The 25,420-nt window shown below is 49.3% G+C and overlaps 1 protein-coding gene across 1 annotated transcript in view; it reads right to left on the minus strand.

Annotated features, from left to right (window-relative positions):
• CAPN2 (calpain 2) overlaps positions 1 to 14,123 on the minus strand; it is a 56,687-nt gene extending 42,564 nt beyond the window's left edge. Inside the window, exons 1-2 of the mRNA XM_040263693.1 lie at positions 13,708 to 14,123; positions 8,625 to 8,694 (exon numbers count right to left, since the gene is read on the minus strand). Of these exons, the coding sequence (XP_040119627.1) occupies positions 8,625 to 8,694; positions 13,708 to 13,944 (307 nt within the window). The 5' untranslated portion in view covers positions 13,945 to 14,123. The remainder of the gene's footprint in view (positions 1 to 8,624; positions 8,695 to 13,707) is intronic.
• Between the last annotated feature and the right edge of the window lie 11,297 nt (positions 14,124 to 25,420).

Consider the following 25,420-nt stretch of genomic DNA (forward strand, 5'->3'; position numbering starts at 1 on the left):
TGCTTGGAGAGGGGGATGCCAGTGCATCTTTCAGGCAGAGGCTGGGAGTGTGCCATGCTGTCAGTCCCTGGGATGGAGAATGACCCAGTCCCAACTATCAGCTGTGCTGGGACCAGGAAACCCTGCTCTCTCTCGAGTCCTGCTTGCCTTGCGTTTCACCCCTGTAGTACTTTGTTCCTTTGCTTTCCATGGTGATGGCTAGATATATGACCCTTCCTGAGACTGAGACACTGGTATGGGCTTCCCAGGTGGCTCAGTGGTAATGAATCCACCTGCCAATGCAAGAAATGCAGGTTCGATCCCTGGGTCAGGAAGATCCCCTGCAGAAGGAAATGGCAACCCACTCCAGTATTCTTGTCTGGGAAATCCCATGGACAGAGGAGCCTGGTAGGCTACAGTCTATGGGGTCACAAAAGAACTGGACACAATTTACTGACGAAATGAGACACTGGTATCTAACAATCTCCAGCAGGCCTGATGCCCTGCTGATGGGACGAATCTCTCTTGGCCGAGGCAGCCTGGTGAGTCTCAGCTTTGGAATGGAGCGGAAGGAAGTCCTGAGGAGCCAATAGTGCCCCCACTCCGGGCACTGGTGGGGATGGGGCGGGGGGTTCCCTGAGGAAGCATACACTCTGCCAGGGCCTGGGCCGAAGAGATGAGTCTCAAGGGGCCGTCCCTTCTGTAACTGCTTCCTTGCCTGGAGCAGCCCAGAAAAGGGTGCCCCCAACCAGAATGACGCCTCCATACAATCACGTCGCATTGAATCAGTGCTGTCAGGAGCAGGAGGGGGAGTAGGGGGTGGGGAAGGGGGGTGCTCCACTCAGCTCACATCCCAACCCTGGCTGTAACATGGGGCTTCAGCCTCCTTCCGTGAGCCGCACGCAGAGCTGGAGCAAGAACAGATGATCCAAGCCGGCTGTGCTCCCTCCCTCGCTCCGCCTGGTGCTCCTGCGGAGCGCTCTGAGAGGGAGAAGGAGAAGGGAGGATGGAGGGGGTTGGGGTGCCAAGGCCTCAGGGGCACACTGTCGCACACTGAGCTTGCGTGTATGACCAGAAGGAGGCCGGGCTCCGTGCGCCAGGAGGACACAGCCTATTGTCCATCTCTGCTCCCTAGCTCCCTGTGAGAGTGGCCCCCACGGGGACCCCCCGATAGCAGCGTTACCTGCCAGCCACAGCCACATCCTCGCTGTCTTCCTCAACCCCTCTGTGCCCCAGGCCCCCACAGGAGAGGAGGTGGAGCCAACCCTCCTTCTAGATTCCTACTTCTCAGAGCTCCTTCCTCACTTCCGGGAGGGTCCAGCCAGCAGGGGTCTACTTTCCTGACTTCCTGGGGGCCTTCACAGTGTCAAACTAAAGGAAAAGTCTCAGGGTGGCTGGGGCAGCAAATGCAGGGGAGAGATCACACAGGGGACTGTGGTAAGAATGAGCATGGGAGAGGCTTCCCTGGTGGCTCAGGGGTGAAGAGTCTGCCTGCCATGCAGGAGGCATGGGTTCCATCCCTGGTCTGGGAAGATCCCACATGCCGTGGAGCAGCTGAGCCCATGCGCCACAACTACTGAGCCTGCGCTCTAGAGCCTGGGAGCTGCATCTGCCGAAGCCCTTGCCCTCTATAGCTCGTGCTCTGCAGCAAGAGAAGCCACTGCAATGAAAACCCATGCACTGCAACTAGAGAGCAGCCCCAACTCGCCACAACTAGAGAAAAGCCTGCTCAGCAATGAGACCCAGCACAGCCACAAGTAACTAACTAAAAACTATTCAAAAGAATGAATGTGAGAGGTTTCCTCACTCTGATCCCCAAGGAGAGAGACCACCAGTGACACATCCTTAAGGTTCTGCACCTCATGGGAAAAGGAAAGATGCAAATGCCACCTTGTTCCCATTTCCCAGGTGGGTAAGTGGAAGCTCAAGGCTGAAAACAGCAGAGGCGCTGCAGACAAAGTGGGTGCTGGGAGAGGAGGGGGCCCAGGCAAGGGGGAGTGAAGAGCCTCCCAGCTTCTCCTGGAAACATCAGGGAAAAATGGCTGTTGCATGAGGCCTGAAAGCTGGGGCAGGAGACTTCACTGAGTTTCCTGAACTTTCCTCCAAACACTAGCTCCTCCGTCATCTCCTCTCCACAGCTTCAGTGTTTGTCAAAGCCAAGTGCTAGAGCCGACCCCGTGGGGTATTCAAAACCAGCCTCATGTATCTCCTCCCCTCAAGTGGCGCTCTCCCCAAAGATAATGTGCAATTTGCAGCTGTTAAACCCTTACTAAGTGTCAGCCTCTGGCAAGTAGAGCTTTCCATGCATTATTTAATTCCATCTTCATAGCCCTATGATGTAGATGCTATTATCATCCCATTTTATGGATGAGAAAACTGAGGCTTGATGAGGATGGTGATTTGCCTCATGTAACAGAGCCAAGAAGTGGCAGAACCAAGAAGCCAACTTCTAACTGGTGGACACTCAAGTCCTCACTCTGGACCCTGCTATTTACAGATGTTTACTGATATATGGGGCTTCCCTGGAGGCTCAGGCGGTAAAGGATCTGCCTGCAATGCAGGAGACCCAGATTCAATCCCCAAGTTGGGAAGATCCCCTGGAGAAAGGAATGGCTACCCACTCCAGTATTCTTGCCTGGAGAATCCCATGGACAGAGGAGCCTGCAGGCTACAGTCCATGGGGATACAAAGAGTCAGACAGGACTGAGCAACTAACACTTTCACTTCTTCACTGATACATATGCCTTGCTTGGCTCTGTGTGGAGACATACAGGCTTGTGAGGATCATCCCACCCTGAAAACTCAAGGATGAGGGGCTGGATCCCAAAAGCAGTAGCTATAATGCTATAATAGCTATAGTGCTGCTGCTGCTAAGTCGCTTCAGTCGTGTCCGACTCGGTGCGTACCCAGAGACGGCAGCCCACTAGGCTCCCCCGTCCCTGGGATTCTCCAGGCAAGAACACTGGAGTGGGTTGCCATTTCCTTCTCCAAGCTATAGTGTACACAGGGCTTTTTCCATTCAAACTGAATAAGATAAAACATTCAGTTCCGTGGTTGGATTAGTCACACTTCCAGTGTTCCCCATGTAGCTTGTGGCTACCATATGGACAGTGCAGAATGTTCCCATCACTTCTGAAAGTTCTGGTGGACAGTGCTGGCTTAGAGTCTGCCCCACTGCACACCGGCCATGCAATGTTGGGCCAGCCAGCAGACCACCCTCCGCCTGGGGCTCCCGTGCCTGTACTGTAGCTGCCTAGGGTCCCACTAGACCTCACAGAACACGTGGCCCTTCATTTCTGAAATCCCCTGGATGGGGGCCTCACTGTGACTGATGCCGTGTCGGGGGATGATCTGAGCAGGGGTCTCAGACCTTGGAGAGGAGATGTTATTGCTCAACAAACATGAACTGAAGCCCGGTGCGGGGGCAATGTGCAGCTGCCAGGGAAAGTCACAGAACGTCAGAAGTAGTGAGACCTCAGGGAACTGAGGTCCAGTCCCCTCATCTCAGGAAAAGGCTAGAGACCACACGGGGATGTGGCCTGGCTCCCGGTTCAGGGAGCACTGGAATAAGCAAAAGGTCACACTGTGACCCACAGGCCCATGGGGAGCAGAAGAACCCTGTCAACTCCTCGGGAGTTTCCTGAGATTGCAGAGGACCCTGTACTCAACAGTGAGGTGGGGAAGAATTCTTTGGGGAGAATTCCTACTGCCTCTGGGGAGATGAGGTCAGGGGCAGCCGAGGAGAGATGTGCTCATCCTTGGGCATCTCACGGGCAGGAACTCCGCTGTGTGACTGCCAGGGCTGGGGCGGCCAGGGCAGGACGGGGCCTCTGGGCAATCCATCCCTGCCCTGTTTACGGACCTGTCTCAGGTGCAGCCGGAAAGGGAGCCGGGAGTACAGGCAGCCGCCACAACGGAGACGAGCTGTGAAAGAGCATTTATAACCAGAAGAGCCGGGAGAGGAAACGATGACTCATGGACTGCACACATCTGCCCCAGGAGGCTGGGGTGGGGGGTGGGGCAGTGCTGGGCTGGTGGTGAAGCCATTGTTTTAAGAAAGAGGAGAAACATATTTATTTTCTCCATCAAACCAGCCAACACTCATTTTTGAATTTTTTTTTTAAACTATAAGCACTATCTATCTTTAAAAAAATGTGTCCTACAAAATCCTGGCCCAGGACTCCTGAAAAGTGGCAAGCTCATCAAAGCTGTCTGAGAAACTGTTACAGCCAAGAGGAGCCTTAGGAGTTGTGACAACTAAATGCAATGTGGTGTCCTGGATGGGATCCTGGGATAGAAAAATGACCCGGGAAAAACTCAGGAAGGTAAAGAATGGACTTTGGTTAATGATAATGTATCAGTAGTGGTTCATTAATCGTAGCAAATGTCCCACACTAATAATGTAAGAAGTTAACAATCAGGGAAACTGGGGGTGGTGTGTATGGAATTCTCTGTACTTATCTCAATTTTTCTGTAAATCTAAAACTGTTCCAACAAATAAAGGCTATTAAAAATTTTTAAGGCGCTTATTAAAGTGGCTTTTAAAAATTATAAGAATCACTTTTAAATGATTATTATATAACCTTTAAAAAATGGGAAAATAGGAAGAGGCCGAATTTGCTCAGGATTCTACAATTTCCCAAGTGTGTTTGCCTATATTAATTGCATTTTTCACCACGGCCCCGGGAAGGAAGTATTATCATGATACCCATTTTCTAGAAGAGGAAACTGAGGCTCAGAGTGCCTGGATAACCTGCTCATTGTCACGCGGGCTAGGAAGCAGGAGAGGAAGCCGAAACTGGAAACCTCCTTCCTGGTGCTTTTCCCACTGGCTCTGGGCTCCCCACTCTCTGCTGAGCTCGGCTGTGAGGGGAGACACCTGTGACACCTCCCAGCAGGTGCTGTGGGGCTTGTGTGACCCTCAGCATAGGGTGAGGGTAGAGGCTGGGTGATCCACCTTTGGGGGCCAGGTTACAAAGACACGGGGCTGTGCGGTTTCAGCATTGGCAGCCTGGAGCCCTCCCTCAAGAAGCTGAGGGCCTTTGCGGGCACCTGGCCAGGGCAGCCACCTTCCCCTGAGAGCCGTGAGGGCAGTGGGGACCGTGGGGAGCTATGTGAATGGGGCAGTGTGAAAGCTCAGCAGTGGCCCAGTGAAAATCCAAGGCAGAAGGAGCTCGGCTCTCGGGTCTCCCAGCCCTGGGGGCCACCAGGTCACAAGAGGCTACTAGCAGCAACTCCAGGCTGTATTTAGCTGCAGAGCCGCCTGGCTGAAGGTCAGCCTGGATCTCTAGCCCTTCCTCCAGAGAGGCAGATTTTTCTTCACTGACTCAGTGCTTAGCACAACCAAGGTCTGCAGCGCAGGTGGCTCACATCAGAGCAGCCTACAAACAGTTAGGATTACTCTGGTGAGGCTTTGAGCTGACCCTCTGGGAAGGTGGTAGAAATCTGTGGATTAACTATTGCCAGGCAGCCCTGTGAAAGGAGCCCTGCTGGGAGATATACAAGTCCAAGGACAGCCCCGGCCCAGGTTCCCTGGCAAACTGACTGAGTCTCCGGGTAAAAGTACAGGTAAGGAAATACAGTTTGCTTTGAGAATGTTACCTCCATATTTCCTCAACAAAGCCTTATGGCAACTCGTGATGGGAGTGAGAAGAATGTAGAAAGATTTAAAATAATATTCGAGTTCTTTCCTTAGGCCATTTTTAGCTATGTGGCCTTGCATGGAGTCCCCACGTGCTGCCTCAGCTTTCTTATCTGCAGAGTGGGGTGAAAATATTTATTTGGATGAGATAATAACATTATTACATGTAATAATATTTGTTACATGAGATAACGAGATGAAAATGCTCCACGAGTTGCACACTGTTTCTTAGTCACAGGGGCTTCCCAGGTGGTGCTAGTGGTAAAGAACCTGCCTGCCAGTGCAGGAGACATAAGAGACACAGGTTCGATCCCTGGGTCAGGAAGATCCTCTGGAGGAGGGCATGGCAACCCAGTCCAGTATTCTTGCCTATGAAATCCCAAGGGCAGAGGAGTCTGGAGGGCTACAGTCCATAAGATTGAAAAGAGCTGGACAGGACAGAAGTGATTTAGCACGAATACACGGGGTCACAGGGGCTGTTATCACTCCTCGTCTGAGATAAGAGATCTGGTGGCCTAGCCCAAGACCTCCACTCAGTGTCAGGCATGAGGAGTGACTCTAGAACAGTTGAATGCCCCACAGTAGGGAAATCTTTGAGATCACCCTGCTGACCCTCCTCACTTTCCATTTTTAGAAGAGACTGAGGTTCCTAGTGATGACTTGCCCACGGTCAGCCAACTGCAAGCTGAGCCTCGACTCCTATCTCTAGTCGTGTGGCAGGTGTTGCTGCCCTTTGTTCCTGATGCTTCTGAACCTTTGGGGACCTGGTGACAGCCACCACCCCACACCCACCCTCTGCCCAGATGCCAGAATCAGGGTGAGAGTTCAGTTCACCACATTTCACAGTGCATAATCAAATCAGGATCCTCCAGTACATAAGGCCAAGAGAACAAAATGGCCAATGTGGTGTAAAAAAAACCCAACAAACCAACAAAACTTAGAAATGACACCTAATTACTGAGAAATTTTGAAAGGACTTTAACTTAAACTTGTTTTTATTTAATTTGGTGCATATCATGTGGATTTTTACCCCAGGAATGTAAACTTTTTGTGTCTCCTCTCCAAATGGCCTGACAGTATTCCAACAGGACTTACATCTTGCAGTTTGGTCCTTAAGAGGTCATTAAGCTCTGAAGTGGATATTTAGCCCAGGTGTGGAATTTAGCCCAGATATGACTGTTGCCATTTCTGTTCCCAGATTTTTCTAAAACCCCTGTGGTTAGTTGTAATCTCCATCAATTTCTAGCTCAATTAACTTTCATTTTCTCTAACCAATGGACTTTTCTGGAGTACCCACCTTAGGTGCCTAAGGGCCCCTGGGTCTATCTTTTGTGAGGGAGAGAAGGCAGGAAATGGGAGGTAGGTATTCTTTAGGTAAGAGTGTGCTCTGGCATCTCAGGAATTTGCACACAGATGCTGAGCTCAGATAGTGGAGTTTGCATGCCTAGCTCTGAGTCATGTTCTCCATTTCCCAAGGGGCTCCCAGCATACCCTGTCTTAACGTCTTAATGATTCACAGAGCTGCCCCGACATCCCTCAGAGGTTGAAAACTTTCCATGTCCCTTCTAGGGAGTCTAGCTCAGGGGTTAAACACAGATCGTCTGCATTTGCATTCCAGGCCCTCGCTTCAGCTGTGGGATGACCTTAAGCAAGTCACTCCCAGGACAGAACCTCTGCTGGGTGGGCCAGGAAAGAAGGCACAATTCAAAGATGATTAACTCTGCTACTGATGGGCTAGTCTGGAAAACAAGTTGAATCTGATGTCTCAAAGTAAGGTTTTGGTTTATCACAGCAAGTAAGCTGCTCCAGTGGTCATAGGCTCATACCTACTAGGAGTAAAACATAATAAGAGTGGATTCTATGAGAACCTTAAACAGCAGTCCCAGGCTCCTTTGCTAAAACTTCTTCAAAGAAACCCTGGGGGGCAATAATCAACGAGGTCCTACTGTAGAGCACAGGTAACTGTATTCAAGGTCCTGTGATAAACCATAATGAAAAGGAGTGTGAAAAAGAACATGTATATGTATAACTGAGTCACTGCTGTACAGCAGAAATTAGCACAACACTGTGAATCAACTATCCTTCAATAAAATCAATAAAAAAATAAAAAATAAAACTCAGGTGCTTTCATGTCATGTCAAAGCAGCCTGTATGTTCCAGTCTCAGAAATCAGAGCCCGGCTTCAGAGAGCCTCACAACTCAGTTACTCCAGTTAAAATTACTTAAGTCAACATTACAGTTGCCTCTGTGACAACAGCGCCATGCCCACTGTTGTGATACCATGGTGAGCTCGCCCTGCAAACACTGAGGACACCCTGGTACGTTAACTTCCTCCCAGCAGTGACTACTAGGGTTTCCTCTTCCTTTACAATGAGTCACCATCCCATCCCTGAACCACAGAGAACTGATGTCTCAGTGCTGCAGCTGACCCAGGGGAGTCCTCCTAACTGGTCCTCAGCCTGGAGCCTGACTGCTCCGTGGGCCACTAAGGGTGGCTGAGATCTAGGAGCTCCTCTGTGCCCCAGTGGGAGCATCTTTGTAACTTCAGCAACTAGCCCAGCACTTCCCTGGTGTTCCAGAGGCTAAGATTTCTCATTTGCACTGCAGGGCAGGGGCCCAGGTTTGATCCCTGGTCAAGGAACTAGAACCCATGTGCCACAACTAAAGATCCCGCATGCTGCAACAAAGATTGAAAAGTCCATATGCTGCAACTGAGACCCAGCACAAAAATACATAGTAAATAATAATAATAATCTCAACTCTTTAAAATGACAACAGCAACAAACAGCCCAGTCTGGTGCAGGGGACACAGGGGTCCTCACTGAACCTCTGTCTGTCTACCACACCACAGGATCCTAAGGGGACAAGACATTCAAGGAAGCTTCTGGAAATGGAAATTGCCAAAGGGTTTAGCAAGAGAGCGGAATCATAACTCATCCCTTACTCTTTCTACCCACAGCTGTGTAGACAGGCCCCTGTAGTCTGCTTAGATGCCATCACTTACCTAGGGCTCCTTGGCAGATGTCTGTGCGAGTGGCTCCTCCAGTAATAAATTGGGGATCATCGCAAATCTCCTGAAAATGAGACCCACAAAGTACTGTCAATGTATATGCCATATACTTTTGTAGTTAAGACACCTCAGTTTCCAACAGATGCCCCAGACCCCTCTGTCTTTCTCCTCTCCTCTAGGGAACGCCTGGCCGTTAGACTGCCATGGGGTCCTGCTCTGACTCCTGCTCTGTGGGTCCTGATAGGTGGTAGGGGATCATACTGCTCCACCAGATCCCAATACCCCACACTGCCTGGAGCCTACTTCATCACACCACTTCCTAGGGCCAGGGCAGTGCCAAGTCCAGCCTCCTCTGGGGGCCTGGAGATGGTCCACACTCTGGAGTTGCCCTGCCCACCATGCCCGCCCCTCTCCTCTGTTCCTGCATGGGATTTCTCCTCTCCCACCCAGTTCTCTCCTTTTTACATCTTATCATATCTCAAGACCCACTGCCACCAACTCCATGAAGCCCTCCTTCACAGTCTGGCCCTCACCCATCCTTTCCATCCTGAATCCCAGAGTATCTATCCTCTGCAATTCAGCAGCTAGATGTGCGCTGTGCATGGTGCTGGATACCACTATGTCTTCCTAACACTTACGCTTCTTGAGGATAGGGGAAGGTGTCTAGCTTTCTGGATTTGCCCATAGGCCATGATACTTGGGGTGGGGGGTCCACACACTGTGAGCCCGCTGTATGTCAATGCAGTGTGTGGTGCTTTATCTCAGGAACATGAATGGGCAACAACCCCATTTTACAGGTGAGGAGACAGGCTAAGAGATGAAGCCACGTGTCCCAAGATGCATCGTTCATGGCTGCAGACAGCAATGGGATTTGACTGCTGTAATCTGTACACTCCCTCCCCTCCTGAACTGCCTCTAAATGATTACTAACAAGCCAAAAAGGGCTGTCCCACAGGTCGCCTACTGGAAGCCAACCTTGGACAGGGTTGGCCCCTCTGCTGCCCTCTCTGAGCATGCTTCCTGATTCTGAAGAGCCCCACCCAAAACCACAGAGGAAGCACAGAGCATAAATCTGGCCTTCCCTTGGCTGGGACCCTTTGATTTGGAGAAGCTCCACCCCAGAGCGCCCGGTGGGCACCCCCTCTGTCAAGCAGAAGCGTTTCCTGGGTGAGGCCAGGATCTAGCCCCTGTCCATCGTGGCTTAGACTGTAGACCCTTCTGGAATCCACAGCAGAGCACACTCCTCTCATGCCTGCATTGTCCCTTCCCTGTTTGGGTGGGTCTGTCTCGGGGAAGACAGGCACAGTGAGAATGCTTTTTTTGCTGAGGCAGACGAAGCCAGCTTTGTCCAAGGCCTGCCAGCCAAGCTCTTATCCTGTTGATGGAATACACAGAACTTGGTGCTGGGAGCCTAGAAATCATATTGATAATTCTCGGTGCGCCAGGCACTTATCCCAGAAGGGTTTTTCCATTATTTTTGAGAAATTTTTCACACCTTTGGCAGCCTCTCCAAAGAAGGCAAAGTTTAGAGTGGCTCTTAGAGATGCTTCAGGAAATTGAAACTGGTACACAGCATAAAGGGCACGAATTAAATACAGAACATCACAGTCTCAGGAAAGGGGTTGAGAGCCTGGGCTTTGGAGTTAGCTGGAGTGTGACTCCTAGCTCTGCCACTTCTTATACAGTGGGTTCTATGACCCTAGCAAGTTACTTCACCTCCTTAAGACTCAGTTTCCTCATCTGTATAATGGGGATGGTGATGACAAGTGTACCTACGACATCTGAAGGTTAAATGAGATGACTATGTACGTGTGCCTTGGTAAGCACTATATAAGCTACCGACTATTATAGTTATTGAAGGAGTATCATAATCACTGAACTTGGAGGCAGGAGATGCAGGTTTGAGGCTGAATTCAGCTAGCTGAGTGTAAACAAGTCATAAAGCTCTCAGAGGCCTTAGATCAGTGGTCCCCAACCTTTTTGGCACTAGGGACTGGTTTTGTGGAAGATAAATTTTCCCACGGATGGGGTGGGGGTGGGGAAATGGTTTGGGGATGATTCAAGCATGTTACATTTATTATGCCGCCACTGATATGCCAGGAGACTGAGCTCAGGGGGTAATGCGAACGATGGGGAGCTGCTGTAAACACTGATAAGCTTTGCTCGCTCATCTGCTGCTCTCCTTTTGCTGTGTGGCCTGGTTCCTAACAGGCCATAGGCCTGCACCTGTCAGGGCAAGGTGGGGACTGCCATGTCTGCCCTCGCTCCAGCCTGACTGGTGCCATCCTTGACAGTGACCAGCCCACAGTGACTTTAGCCGTGTCCTCTTCCCATCTGTGGAACCCTCTGTTGGGAAAGGGTGTTGGGAAACCCCCTCTGAGGAAGGGCAGCCCTTTGGCTGCAGGGCTGGCCCGCTCCCCTCCCTCCTCTCACTTCCTCGGGGCCTCCTTTTCTCTTCAGTTCCTTTCTCTCTGGGGCTTGACATATGCTTGTGTGCCTGCTCAGTCATATCTGACTCTTTGTGACCCTTTGGACTGTAGCCCACCAGGCTTCTCTGTCCATGGGATTCTCCAGGCAAGAATACTGGAGTGGGTTGCCATGCCCCGCACCAGGGAATCTTCCCGACCCAGGGATCGAACCTGCATCTCCTGCGGATCCTGCATTGCAGGTGGATTCTTTACCACTGAACCACCAGGGAAGCCTGGGACTTGACATATAAAACATTCCAACTATTCTCATCTGAAAAAAACAACCTCTCAAGTCCCAGGTCCCACTCTCCCTGCCACTTTCCCTCCTCTCCTTTCACAAGAACACTTCTGGAATTACATGAGCACGCTCTTCATTTCTGGTTCCTTACTTTGGGGTCTACAGCCGTCGGGCTCCTACCCACTGCAATTCGGTTCTTGCTGTCAAGTCACTAAGTTGTGTCCAACTCTTTTTGACCCCATGGACTGCAGCATACCAGGCTCCTCTGTCCTCCATTATCTCCCAGAGTTTACTCACATTCATGTGCATGGAGTTGGTGAGGCTACCTAACCATCTCGTTCTACCCCATGGCAATCGCTCTGTTAAAGTCACCAGTGGCTTGCTTTTGTCTAGATCCAGTGGATACATTTTTGTTTGTCTCGCTTGATCTGAACTACAGCTGTTTGAGAAGGCAGAGAGAGTGGCTGCGAGCTGTGGACTCTAAACACCCACAGGCAGACAGTCCTGGCTCCAGCCCCAGACACCTGTAACAGCAAATATTTACCTTCTCAAGCCTCAGTTTCTTCAACTGCTGAATGGGTCTATACCTGTTGCCCTCCCCATTGGTTGTTCAGTTCATACCCTGTCCCGCCCTAACCTGGGGCTCTAAAATGGGCTTAGATTTCCATTTTCCCATCTGGAAATCCTACAGGCATTCCCAACTGATGGGTGACCTGTCTGTCTAACTCCTGATGCCTTCAGAGGCAAAAACCAATATGCACTATGCCTGGCATACAGTAGGTGTTCAATATAAGCTTATTGAATGAATGAAAGAATAAGGAAAGAAGTGTATAAATTCACTTCACAAACTGTCAAGTACTATACAAACATAAGGCAATTACATTCTCGTTTATCACTTCCACAGTCGTAATTTTGTTTGAGGCTCATTACAGTCTTGCACTCATCCATTCATTCCACGAAGAGTCTTTTTGTTCACAGATGTATCCCAAGCATTTAAGACAGTGCCTGACATTTAACAGGCACTCAACAAATACTGTTAAATAAATGAATGAACAAATGAAAGCATACACTGCACCAGGGATTGACTGGTGAACAATACACACAGGTCCCTGCAGTTCAGTAGGAAGGACAAACAAATATATGTAATTATGTGTACGAACTGTGAAATGCTGTAAAGGAAATTAGCAGAGTTCATGATAAAGAATGACAAGATGAGAAGGGGGGCTGCAATGAATGGTCAGGACAAAATCTCTTTGGGGAGGGGACACCTAAGTCCCAAAGAATGAGTGAGCCAGATTCCAGAAAACTAAGAAAGAGCATCTCTGGCCAGTGAGGCAGGAAAGAGCAGGGTGCCCTTGAGAAACTAAAAGGTGCTGGGCTTGGTGAGTCAGTGGAGAGAGGAAACTCTCTCTTTTAGATAAAGAAATGGAGGCACAGAGGTTAAACACCTCACTCAAGTTAGCAAGAAATGAACTCGAGTGCTCTGGGCCAAGGGTACCTACTATTGCACTTGCTGCCTGCAGGCTGGGTTTGGGGTAACAGAAGGTGACCAGCTGATGGGGGTGGGGCGGAAGAGGGGGGAAGCAGGACAGGAATGCTTATTTTCCTAACAGGAATCTAGAGGCTGGATTTCCCAGGAGGCCTCCTTGGGGTGTGGTGGGGGAAGGTCAGAGAGGTGTCTGTCCCATAGGAGGTGGGGCCAGGAGGGATCCCAGGGACACAGGATGTACAAACTGATCAGGGAAGCAAACTGCACCCAAGGCCTGCCAGGGCACGGAGGACAGAGATCCAGGGCCGGTGGGAAAAGGGAGCTCAGAGGAGGCCGGGAGATTCCCGGGTGAGGAGCAGGAAGCGGCTCCTGGCTGCATCTCCCCTGTCCTTTTGATAATCACCAGGGTAAATACTACAGGGAGCTGTCTTGCCAGTTCCCATCTGGAAAAATAAACAGGAAACTGAGTGGATAAATCTAACCATCACTTCAAGAGACAATCCCTAGCCACAAACGTCCAGGCCATGCGTGGACTTTCTCCCTGAAGCAGAGAGAACCAAGTTAGAGACCAACTTTCCCCGCGAAATTCTGTAACACCCACGCCCACCCCAACCCGTGGCCTCGCTTCTCTCGGGCCCGCCCGGCAGTTTCCTCCAGGCCCCCTTATGTCACCCGCGTTTTTGAGTTTTTGCCAGCGGGCCTGCTAGTGGCATCTGTGGGCACGTCCTAAGGGCCCCGTGGGTGACAGATGGGACTCGGGCGACCCCGCGCCAGCGGAGCCCCGGATCGGGCTCCCCGCGCGCGGGGCCGCGTTCTCCCCAGCTCCGAGGCCGGGCCGCAGCGCCTCCGGGCCCTGCATCCCGCCCCAGGCGCGCTCCCTACCGTGGGCCGCTTCCACTCGATGCCCCGGGTCTTGCTGGAGTAGGGTCCCAACTCCTTGAAGCCCAGGGAGGAAGGCAGGGCCGGGAAGGAGGGGTCCTGGAACAGCGCCCCGGCCTCCAGGCACTCGTCCCGCAGCGCCGCGTAGTCCTGGTTGAGGTATTTGACCGCCCTCTCGTGCGAGCCCAGCCCCTCGGCCGCCTCCCGGTCCTTCGCCAGCTTGGCCGCGATGCCCGCCATGGTTGGCCCGGTGCCCGCGCTGCCGCCGGGCGAGCGAGAGAGGGTCTCGGCTGCGGCGATGAGCGGCGCTCGGCAGGGGCGCGGCCAGGTTTCGGCGTGCGGCAGCGGGACTGTGAGCTGCCGCCGCCGGCGATGATTCACCGGGTCCCGCAGCGCCCTCCGCCCTGCGGGCGTGGCCTGGCCGCTCCCGGCCTGCTCGGCGCCCCACCCGGGACCCTGGCGGTCCGCGGCCTGCACAGCGCCAGCCGGACGGCGGTGGCCCGCGGGGCCGGTGCTGCCACCTGCGGACGGCGCCCGGGATGGCCGAGCCGGCCGGCTGCGAGCACCCCGGGCATGCCGGTGGAAAAGCGGGGACTCAAATCCAGTCTCACTTTAGCCGGCTTCCCACTTGCTGAAGAAGGCTGGCGGAAACCCAAGGCTGGGGCTATCCTGACTCTCCAGGAAACACCCTGTGAGTTAGAAGGGGAGAGAGCTGGAGGAGACGAAATCAGCTCTGTAAGAAGGTGGTTTCTCTGCTATAGACCCCATTTGACAGATGGGAAAACTGAGCAACTGAGAGGTTAGATGACATCACCCAGTGTTGCTCAACTAATTTGGGGCCGAACAAGGATTCCAAGTTACCAGAGGCATGTTACAATCAGAAGGCTACACACTGCTACTAGTTAGCTGTATGATCACAGATAGCAGGGTCAGATTTGGCAAATAAAAATACATCCACCTGTAATAGGGAAGAACAAATCTAATTCCATATTAGATCTGTTGTGTTGCCTGTGCTTACTCATGCTGGTTCTGCACCTTTTGTTTAAAAAAAAAAAAAATGTTGCCTATAGCCTGAAATATATAGGGGAGCCTAGTCTCAGGGCTCTGACCTAAAAGAGTCCATTCACATAGAGATAAAAAGTTGGGGAACAGAGAATAACATTTGTTTCATTGAAGGATTATGGGAACATCTTGACCTGACCTATATGGACAGCTAAGAAAGGATTCCAACACCAAAAAGTTTGCAACAGCTAACCATGCCCCTCTCTCAGCTTGCCTTTAAAGGTGCTTTGCTGAATTCCTTAAGTGAGTTAAGGGCTTTTTAACAATGAGACACCCTGGTCTCCTTGCATGACCCTGCAATAAACCTTCCTCTGCTCCAAACTATTTTGATTTGTTTGGCTTCACTGGGTGTCAGGCACACGAAATTTCATTCAGTAAAACACCCAGCTAAATTTGAATTTCAAGTAAACACTAATGATTTTTCACTATACGTATGTTCCAAACAGTGAATGGCGGAATACTAAAAAATTATTTCTTATTTAAGGGAGCAAAATTTGCCACCTCAAAATGTCTTATTTGGCATGTGGATTATTTTGAGCTGAAAACAATGGAGGCCCAGGAGACTCAGGAAGAAACTGACCTTCCTGATAATGGCCTGAAGAATTTAGATAAAGGACCTGTTTCCAGAACACAACAATCACCAGAGATATCTGCAAAGATTATAGGCTCAGTGTGGTGAGGACCTGCGAGGCCTAGAGATCAGATACCTCTCTGTGTCCCATTGTCTCTTTGTTGTTCAGTCCCTAAGTCCGATTCTTTGTGACCCCATGGACTGCAGCACACCAAGCCTCACCATCTCCCGGAGTTTCTCAGACTCATGTCCATTGAGTCGGTGATGCTATCTAACCATCTCATCCTCTGTCACCCCCTTCTCCTGCCCTCAATCTTTCCCAGCATCAGGGTCTTTTCCAATGGGTCAACTCTTTGCATCAGGTGGCCAAAGTACTGGAGCTTCAGCTTCAGCATCAGCCCTTCCAATGAATATTCAGAATTGATTTCTTTTAGGATTGACTGGCTTGATCTCCTTACAGTCCAAGGGACTCTCAAGAGTCTTCTCTAACAGCACAGTTTGAAAGCCTCAGTTCTTCGGTGCTCAGCCTTCTTTATGGTCCAACTCTCACATCCATGCATGACTACTGGAAGAAACCATTGCTTTGACTATATAGACCTTTGTTGGCAAAATGATGGCCCTGCTTTTTAATATGCTATCTAGGTTTGTCATAGCTTTCCTTCCAAGGAACAAGCATCTTTTAGTCATGGCTGCTGTCACCATCTGTAGTGATTTTGGAGCCCAAGAAAATAAGTATCTCACTGTTTCCATTGTTTCCCCATCTATTTGCTGTGAAGTGATGGGACCAGATGCCATGATCTTATTTTTTTGAATGTTGAGTTTTAAGCCAACTTCTTCACTCTCATCTTCGACCCTCATCAAGAGGCTTTTTGGTTCCTCTTCACTTTCTGCCATAAGGGTGGTGTCATCAGCATACCTGAGGTTATTGATATTTCTCCCGGCAATCTTGATTCCAGCTTGTGCTTCATCCAGCCTGGGATTTTGCATGATGTATTCTGCATATAAGTTAAATAAGCAGGGTGACAATATACAGCCGTGATGTACTCCTTTTCCTATTTGGAACCAGTCTGTTGTTCCATGTCCAGTTCTAACTGTTGCTTCCTGACCTGCATATAGGTTTCTCAAGAAGCAGGTCAGGTGGTCTGGTATTCCCATCTCTTTCAGAATTTTCCATAGTTTATTGTGATCCACATAGTCAAAGGCTTTGGCATAGTCAATAAAGCAGAAATATACCTTTTTCTGGAACTCTCTTGCTTTTTCAATGATCCAACATGTGTTGGCAATTTGATCTCTGGTTCCTCTGCCTTTTCTAAATCCAGCTTGAACATCTAGAAGTTCATGATTCACGTATTGTTGAAGCCTGGCTTGGAGAATTTTGAGCATTACTTTGCTAGCATGTGAGATGAGTGCAATTGTGCAGTAGTGTGAGCATTCTTTGGCATTGCCTTTCTTTGGGATTGGAATGAAAACTGACCTTTTCCAGTCCTGTGCCCACTGCTGAGTTTTCCAAATTTGCTGGCATAATGAGTGCAGCACTTTCACAGCATCATCTTTCAAGATTTGAAATAGCTCAACTGGAATTCCATCACCTCTACTAGCTTTGTTCGTAGTGATGCTTTCTAAGGCCTACTTGACTTCACATTCCTGGATGTCTGGCTCTAGGCAAGTGATCACACCATCGTGATTATCTTGGTCGTGAAGATCTTTTTTGTACAGTTCTTCCGTGTATTCTTGCCACCTCTTCTTAATATCTCCTGCTTCTTTATGTGTGCAGAGAGCATGTCCTAGGAGTCATTAACTTACTGAACTCACTGGTCAGGTTATAGGCCTCATGCCACCTTTGTTTTACTGTTTTGGGGGAATGTCTGATGCTTCTGTTGCCTGGTTTTGTTACTAAGCAAGCCTGCTTGATTTTGTGGTTAAGCAAACCTGGCTTTCTTGAGTGATCATTAACTTACTGTTGTCTCCCAAAGCCTCCTAAGGTTGCTTCTCTATCTAGTGATATAATCTCATAATGGGATTTCAGAGCTATTTGATTATCCTACTCTGTCCCTATCAGAATTAGATGAAACCTAATCACCTTGCCAGGGTCTGTGCCTAAGCATCCTTTCATAGTCTTCAGGATATTTACTGCTCTGTGCAATGTAGAAGTTGATAGTAATGCAAATAATTCTTGTCTGTGTATATGCAAATGAATTTCTTGGGGTAGAAGTGCAATCAACTGTCTTCCCTCTCTCAGTTTTGCGTATATTAACTTAAATTCCATTTAGTATTCCTAATTGTTCTTTCAGATTCTCCTTTGAACTAATTTTTCAAGAACATACATTGGGTTCCCTCATTTGTTCATGAGTTAGATCAAAACTAACTAAATAAATAAAATGGGTAAGAAATAGTCAAAGAAAACAGAGGCAAAAAAAGGAAAACAGGCATTTTCCCTTGGATAATAGGATGAGCATGTGCGCATGCTGCATCCTGTCTGACTCTTTGCGACTGCATGGACTGCATGGACTGTAGGCAGCCAGGTTCCTCTCTTCTTGGGCTTTCCCAGGCAAGAATACTGGAGTGGGTTGCCATTTCCTTCTCCAGAGAATCTTCCCAACCCAGGGATTGAACCCATGTCTGTTGAGCTGCATTGGCACATGGGTTCTTTAACAGCTGAGCCACTGGGGAAGCAAGAGAAGGATATTGGGCAAGTAGTACTAACTTCAAGTGTTTGCAGGATTGTACTGGAGAAGAGGAAATGTATTCATTCTGTGTTGCTTCAGAGGGAGAAAAGGAACTAGTGGCAGATTTGAAGGGGCACAGATTTTAATTCACCATGAAAAATTATTAAATAGTGGCTGGAGCTGGGTCCAGCACCACTGGTTGCGTTCAAGGGGTCAGGAGTTCCCCAGCTTGGCTGAGTATCAGAATCACTTGGGTAGTGTGTTAAAAATACAGATTCTGGGCTGTGCAGCCAAGGCTCCGTAGGTCAGAAAGTGTTTGGTCTTTAATGATTGAGGGCCAGCCAGTTTGGGGTCCCTCTGCCAAAGGGGGCTCAGAGATGGGGGGTGGTGACCACTGGGGTCCTTTCATAGCCAAAGATTCCATGACCAGAAGGTTTGCTGACAGGCGGTATGAGCCAATGCTGTCAGTACTTTCCCATCATCTGGGTGCCAGCTTCTTTTTTAAAGTCAGCACTGATGTTGATCTTGAGGGCCACATATCCGTTTTATAAGGGGTAGGGGTTGCATTTGAAGGACCTACCTCTCTCCCCCTCAGAATCTTCTGGGGACTGCCTATTGCTCCCCACTTTCTAAATTTCCTGGAGAGGATGAAGGATGTGTGAATTGCATTGGCCGCCATGAGTATGTTTTCATATTTGAGGACTGAGCCCTGTGCACCAAGTGCTTCGGGAGTGGACTTCCCAGGCACGCCTGATTTTGTGGAATCAGCCTCCACTTGGCTTGGTTTTGTATTCACCAACTTTACTCCTCCTCCTTCATCTATTCTTGTCCTTGACCAGCTGTTCAAGGGTCCATTTCTTACCCTCTGCTTGACCAAACTTTATCAGGTTTCTCTCTTGCCTCCAAGCCTAAGCCAACACAGAAAAAAATGGACCGGGCCCCCCTTATCAGCTTCTCCTGAGAATCTGCTGACTCCAGCATGACTGTTTCCTATCCGACCCCATTCGTTTCCCCTTGTTTGTCTGGCTTCCCCTCCAAACATTCTGCTTATCTCTGTTGCCCCTCCTTTACTCTATTAAACACACACACAAAGTCCTTTTTGTTTGATTTTGAGACTGTTGCAGCTTTCTGAGACCGGAGAATTCCCCTGACTGCAACAGCCTTTCTTTCTGATTAGTCTTCCTCATCTAAGTCTGAATGTGTTTCATAGACTAACAGCACTGGGCTTTGCTTTCTGTACCCTTGGGTGAAATGGGGGACACAGGCATTCTTTTCTAGCTCACGGGTTGCTGATGCAAGAGTTTCATGAAACCATGCCAGTGGAGAAGAGAGGGAAGAGACAGCCCTTCCTGGAAATTGTTAATTTCCTGCACTATCGAATTTCCATTGGGGCGCTGAGCTCTGGGCTCTTGAGAGAAAACTTGTGCACCCTTCCAGCAGCCAAGTGGGTAGACTGCTTCTCCAGCCGGTCTGCTGGAGGACAGCCGGTTTCAGGAAAGCACCTTCTCCCAGGCAAGTGGTTGAGGTTCCCCAGGCCTTTTAGTGACAAAGGCAAACCAGCCCTAACAGAAGCTCCCTGCAGCCCTTGGCAGAGGAGCCTCCTCATCACCCTGGACTGCTTCCCTCTGGGCTGGTGCAATGCCCAATTTTCTCTGCAGCCCTGGCAGCTGATTCGCCAGCCTTTGGGGCCTCTGCACACAGGATTCTCACAAAGGAACTCACATTTACTTGTAATTATACACGGTGATGACCACGCCCACCATTGGAAGAGATCCAGTTTTGAAACCAGAATAACCACTGCCCTGTACTTCTCAGAGCCTCTCACATAATGCTGTCTCGCTGGATCTGGCAAAACCTCATCTCTCTCTGACCACACAATCCCTTCCACAGGGCTCACCAGCACAGACACACACATATATACCCTACCAGCCTCACCGATCCAGTGAGTCACCAGTCCTGAGAGGAGGGGTGAGTCAGTTCTGCTGGGATTACCCAAAGCTGCCTAGGGGTGAAGCACAAGTCTGTGCATCAGCAGGGGTGTGTGTGACAGAGAGAGAGAGGGAATGTCTGTGTGTGTCAGAGGGCCACAGCAAAGGAATTTCTTTTAGTAGATTTTCTTTTCTTGATCAATATATTTTTAATTGAAGTAGAGTTGATTTACAATGTGTTAATTTCTACTTGTACAGCAAAGTGATTCACTTAAATCTATATGTACATTATTTTTAAAATATCCTTTTCCATTATGGTTTATCATAGGATATTGAATATATTTCTCTGTGTTATATAGCGTGTGCTTAGTCACTCAATGCGACTCCATGGACTGTAGCCTGCCAGGCTCCTCTGTCCCTGGGATTCCCCAGACAAGAATACCCCTTCTATGGAAACTGCTCCCAGAGATGGTATGTGGTAGGTACCAGCCTCTCTGGCCTCTTGGCAAGAGTCGGATAAAATACCTTGAGTTCCAGCTGACTGATAAAATCATCAAAGGGCCCAGGAAACTGGGCTTTTGGAAGCTTGCTTTGCCAGGCACGGCCCAGCCCAGCCCTTGGAAACACACAGGACACCCCCTCCGCGTGGTGGAATCCAACAGGCCCTTCCAACCCTCACGGGACAGGCATGAGGAAAGAGTAAGTTCTGCAGCAGCTCCAGCAAGGAGAAATCTCTAAAACAAAACCATATGTTGTTAACACTGCTGAATTCATATTCCCCCTGTTCTCTGCTAGATTCTGATCACGGGCCTGAAAGTTGAGGAGAAGACAGAACTAGCTTTGCCTCAGCCTCAGTCCTAGGGGAGAGGTGGCCCCTTGCCCTCCTAAGCCAGGAAAAGAGACTGGACAGGACAAAGTCTCTGTTACATAATAGCTGTCACTCTGCTGGGCCTCAGTTTCCTCATCTGTCAAATGAGGAAATAAGATCTCCCTGACCAATTGAAGATTTAAATGTGCAAACGTGTATAATGAGCGGAGCTCAGCCTGGCACATAGAGGGGTCAGTTAAGAAGTTGGCTTGGAAGAGTGTCCCCAGGCCCTTCATACCGTGCCCGGTCACCTCTCAAGCAGCCGTGCTTTGGAATTGGTATGACCTAGATGCTTTATTTTCTCTTCTTTTCACTTGCAGAAAATAATCTACAGAAAAAAATCTATGAAAGGATGTCCTACTATATAAGACAGGGCTTCCCTGGTGACCAGTGGTAAAGAATCCGTCTGCCAATGCAAGAGATGCAGGGTCAACCCTGGATCAGGGAGATCCCCTAGAAGAGGAAATGGCAACCCACTCGGAATCCCAGGGACAGAGGAGCCTGGCGGGCTACAGTCCATGGAGTCGCATTGAGTGACTAAGCACACGCTATATAGCACAGAGAAATATATTCAATATCCTATGATAAACCATAATGGAAAAGGATATTTTAAAAATAATGTACATATAGATTTAAGTGAATCACTTTGCTGTACAAGTAGAAATTAACACATTGTAAATCAACTCTACTTCAATTAAAAATATATTGATCAAGAAAAGAAAATCTACTAAAAGAAATTCCTTTGCTGTGGCCCTCTGACACACACAGACATTCCCTCTCTCTCTCTGTCACACACACCCCTGCTGATGCACAGACTTGTGCTTCACCCCTAGGCAGCTTTGGGTAATCCCAGCAGAACTGACTCACCCCTCCTCTCAGGACTGGTGACTCACTGGATCGGTGAGGCTGGTAGGGTATATATGTGTGTGTCTGTGCTGGTGAGCCCTGTGGAAGGGATTGTGTGGTCAGAGAGAGATGAGGTTTTGCCAGATCCAGCGAGACAGCATTATGTGAGAGGCTCTGAGAAGTACAGGGCAGTGGTTATTCTGGTTTCAAAACTGGATCTCTTCCAATGGTGGGCGTGGTCATCACCGTGTGTAATTACAAGTAAATGTGAGTTCCTTTGTGAGAATCCTGTGTGCAGAGGCCCCAAAGGCTGGCGAATCAGCTGCCAGGGCTGCAGAGAAAATTGGGCATTGCGCCAGCCCAGAGGGAGGCAGTCCGGGGTGATGAGGAGGCTCCTCTGCCAAGTGCTGCAGGGAGCTTCTGTTAGGGCTGGTTTGCCTTTGTCACTAAAAGGCCTGGGGAACCTCAGCCACTTGCCTGGGAGAAGGTGCTTTCCTGAAACCGGCTGTCCTCCAGCAGACCGGCTGGAGAAGCAGTCTACCCACTTGGCTGCTGGAAGGGTGCACAAGTTTTCTCTCAAGAGCCCAGAGCTCAGCGCCCCAATGGAAATTCGATAGTGCAGGAAACTAACAACTCCTCTACTCACTGGCTGGATGACCCCAGGGAAGTCACTGGAACTCCTGGTGCCTCGGTTTCTTCATCTGTAAATGTGGGGGAAACAACCATACCCATGTCCTAGGGTTACTGTGAGGAATAAAAGAAAAAAACATGTGCAGAGTATTCAAGATGAAGACCAGCTCTCCCTAGGCTGCTCCAGCCCCTGACATACAGCAGAGGCACCAAGCAGGTCATTTCTGTCCACCTCTAACAGGCCAACTTTGCTCAGGTGTCCTTCGTTAGTTGTCTGGGACTTTCTCAGGTGGCACTGCTGGCCCACCAACCCCATCATCTTTCCTTCTCTTTCTCTCTTTCCACAGGTGTCAGGCTTGTACTGTGGTCCAAAGACTCCACGACATCCTCTGCCCCCTCCGCACTTCTCTTTCATGGGTATCACCCCCAATCAATGTCTTGCATGTCCAATTTCACGCTGGCATTTGCTTCCTGGAGGACCCACATTGACAAACTAGGTAAAACAGAATTCTTCTCTATGGGACTTGCCTAAGTCTTTAACGTAAGTAAGAGTGTACATTATGATTCTCAAGAGGGGAACATAATCTGAAATGTGTCCCAAACTTATTTGATCTCTAAAAGTTAACACACACATACTCACACCCACACTACAGAACAGCCATTGACGTCTCATGGAACTGACAATCTGCTAAGTAAAGTTTGATGAACACTGAAGGGGAAGGCCTCTACAGTTTCATCCCTGGGATTCTGTCACAGGGCTCTCAAAAGGTGAAACACTTCAGTAATTAGAGTGCTTCCAGGGCTACGTTGTACAGAAGGGAAGTCCCAAGTCCTCACTTGATTTTTCTCAACAACCCAAGAGATATTTATGTCTCCTCCTCTGTTTGCACATAGTACATTATTAATACTGATGTAATCATCCCTATTTTACAGATGGAAAAACTGAGGCTTAGGAAGGTTAAGACACTTTCCTCAGATCCACACTCAAGTTCCTGGTGTTGACACTGAGTCATGATCATTTTGAGACATTGCCTTGATGGGGTTCCCTGGTGATAGCTTTGCTGATAATGTTATATCTTGTATTTGTGGGGTCCTTTGGAGTTGTCAAAACACTAACCATCAGTTCTCTCATAGCTTCAAATGGGGAAAACTACCTGCGTGGCAAAGTTCACAGAGTTGTTTCTAAGCATTGAATCACAGTGTGCATGAAATTGCTGGCACCAGCAATTTCACCAGCTTCACCAGCAGCCACGCACCTTTGTCCTCAAGGCCAGGGTGTCCTTGACACTCTGGAAGCGATTCCTCTATTTTCACGCTGCCTGTAGCAGGGAGGGACCGCAGGGCAGGTGTTCTCTCCTCTGCTGGAAGCAATAAGCTCCAGTGTCTGCACCACAGGTGCTGGGACGGGGGCTGGCCCCAACCATAACTTCCATCAGCAGAACCTCTAAGCCCCCGATATAAATACATTTCTGAGCCGGAACAGGGGGCTTACTAGGCAAAAAAGCCTCAAGACCAGGCCCCAGTGCACCCCGCTATACCTACCACTCCCATCTCCAGCCCTAAGTTTTTTTATGTAGAAGTTCTAGAACAGCTCCAGCTCAGACAATGAGAAGGCAGAAGGGATACTCGGCCCCCTCTGCCCTCCTTGTCTGCAGGCTTGGTGGTTGCCATGTAGTTGTCCCCACCACGCCCACATGAGCTGTGATAGAAACCAGCTTCCCCAGTAATGTTTGCGGCTGTTCAGAGCAATGGCAAACATCACCAGTGCTCATCTGTTTCCACTGGGATGTGGGTAACTGCATCTTGAGAAGCCTGGCTCTGTAGGTCTCTTGGATTCATGACTTCTCCCAATTCCATTTCTGTTTTTTTCAGCCAATCAGTCAACAGGCTTGTTATCGGAGAATGAACTTGAAAATGTTTCATAACCACTGTGTTTCCAGATACCCACCCATTGGAAGGGAAGCTGGTGGCTGCACTGATCTAGCCTCTGCTGGGTTAGGTGGTAATCCTACAGCGCGTGAACTGGGTTGACGTGGGGCTGGGGATCGCAGACTGGGCTAGAACAGTGAGCGGACATGGATGGGGTTGGGGCAGCCAGTCGCCAATCCTGCTGTTACAAGGATAGCCACACAGCCCTCTCTCCTAATCCCTCTGTGTTAGTCACTTGGTCATGACCAAATCTTTGCAACCCAATGGACTGTAGCCCATCAGGCTCCTCTGTCCATGGGATTCACCAGGCAAGGATACTGGAATAGGTTGCCATGCCCTCCTCCAGGGGATCTTCCCAACCCAGGAATCAAACCTGGGTCTCCAGCACTGCAGGCAGACTCTTTACCATCTGAGCCACTAGGGAAGCCCCATGCGCCTCCACATTCCCCACACTGTTACAGATGCTATTGGGCAGTTTTTTGGTATTTTTTTCTCCTCTGTGCAATATCACATTCCACCTGGGGGCAGGCACCACTCTCTTGCTGTTACTTTTTACTTTCTTTCTCCTTTAGGCACAGAGCTCAACCTAGTGACATCTTGTTTTTGCTGTCATCCAGTTTATTCCTGGGACCTAGATTCAGGAACCTTTCCATTTCCCCACTCCCTTTGGCCGCCCATCAAGGCAACGTCTCAAAATGATCATGACTCAGTGTCAACACCAGGAACTTGAGTGTGGATCTGAGGAAAGTGTCTTAACCTTCCTAAGCCTCAGTTTTTCCATCTGTAAAATAGGGATGATTACATCAGTATTAATAATGTACTATGTGCAAACAGAGGAGGAGACATAAATATCTCCTGGGTTGTTGAGAAAAATCAAGTGAGGACTTGGGACTTCCCTTCTGTACAACGTAGCCCTGGAAGCACTCTAATTACTGAAGTGTTTCACCTTTTGAGAGCCCTGTGACAGAATCCCAGGGATGAAACTGTAGAGGCCTTCCCCTTCAGTGTTCATCAAACTTTACTTAGCAGATTGTCAGTTCCATGAGACGTCAATGGCTGTTCTGTAGTGTGGGTGTGAGTATGTGTGTGTTAACTTTTAGAGATCAAATAAGTTTGGGACACATTTCAGATTATGTTCCCCTCTTGAGAATCATAAGGTACACTCTTACTTACGTTAAAGACTTAGGCAAGTCCCATAGAGAAGAATTCTGTTTTA

Source organism: Oryx dammah, unplaced genomic scaffold (assembly GCF_014754425.2).
Source record: "Oryx dammah isolate SB20612 unplaced genomic scaffold, SCBI_Odam_1.1 HiC_scaffold_21, whole genome shotgun sequence".
Classification (NCBI taxonomy): Eukaryota; Metazoa; Chordata; class Mammalia; order Artiodactyla; family Bovidae; genus Oryx; species Oryx dammah.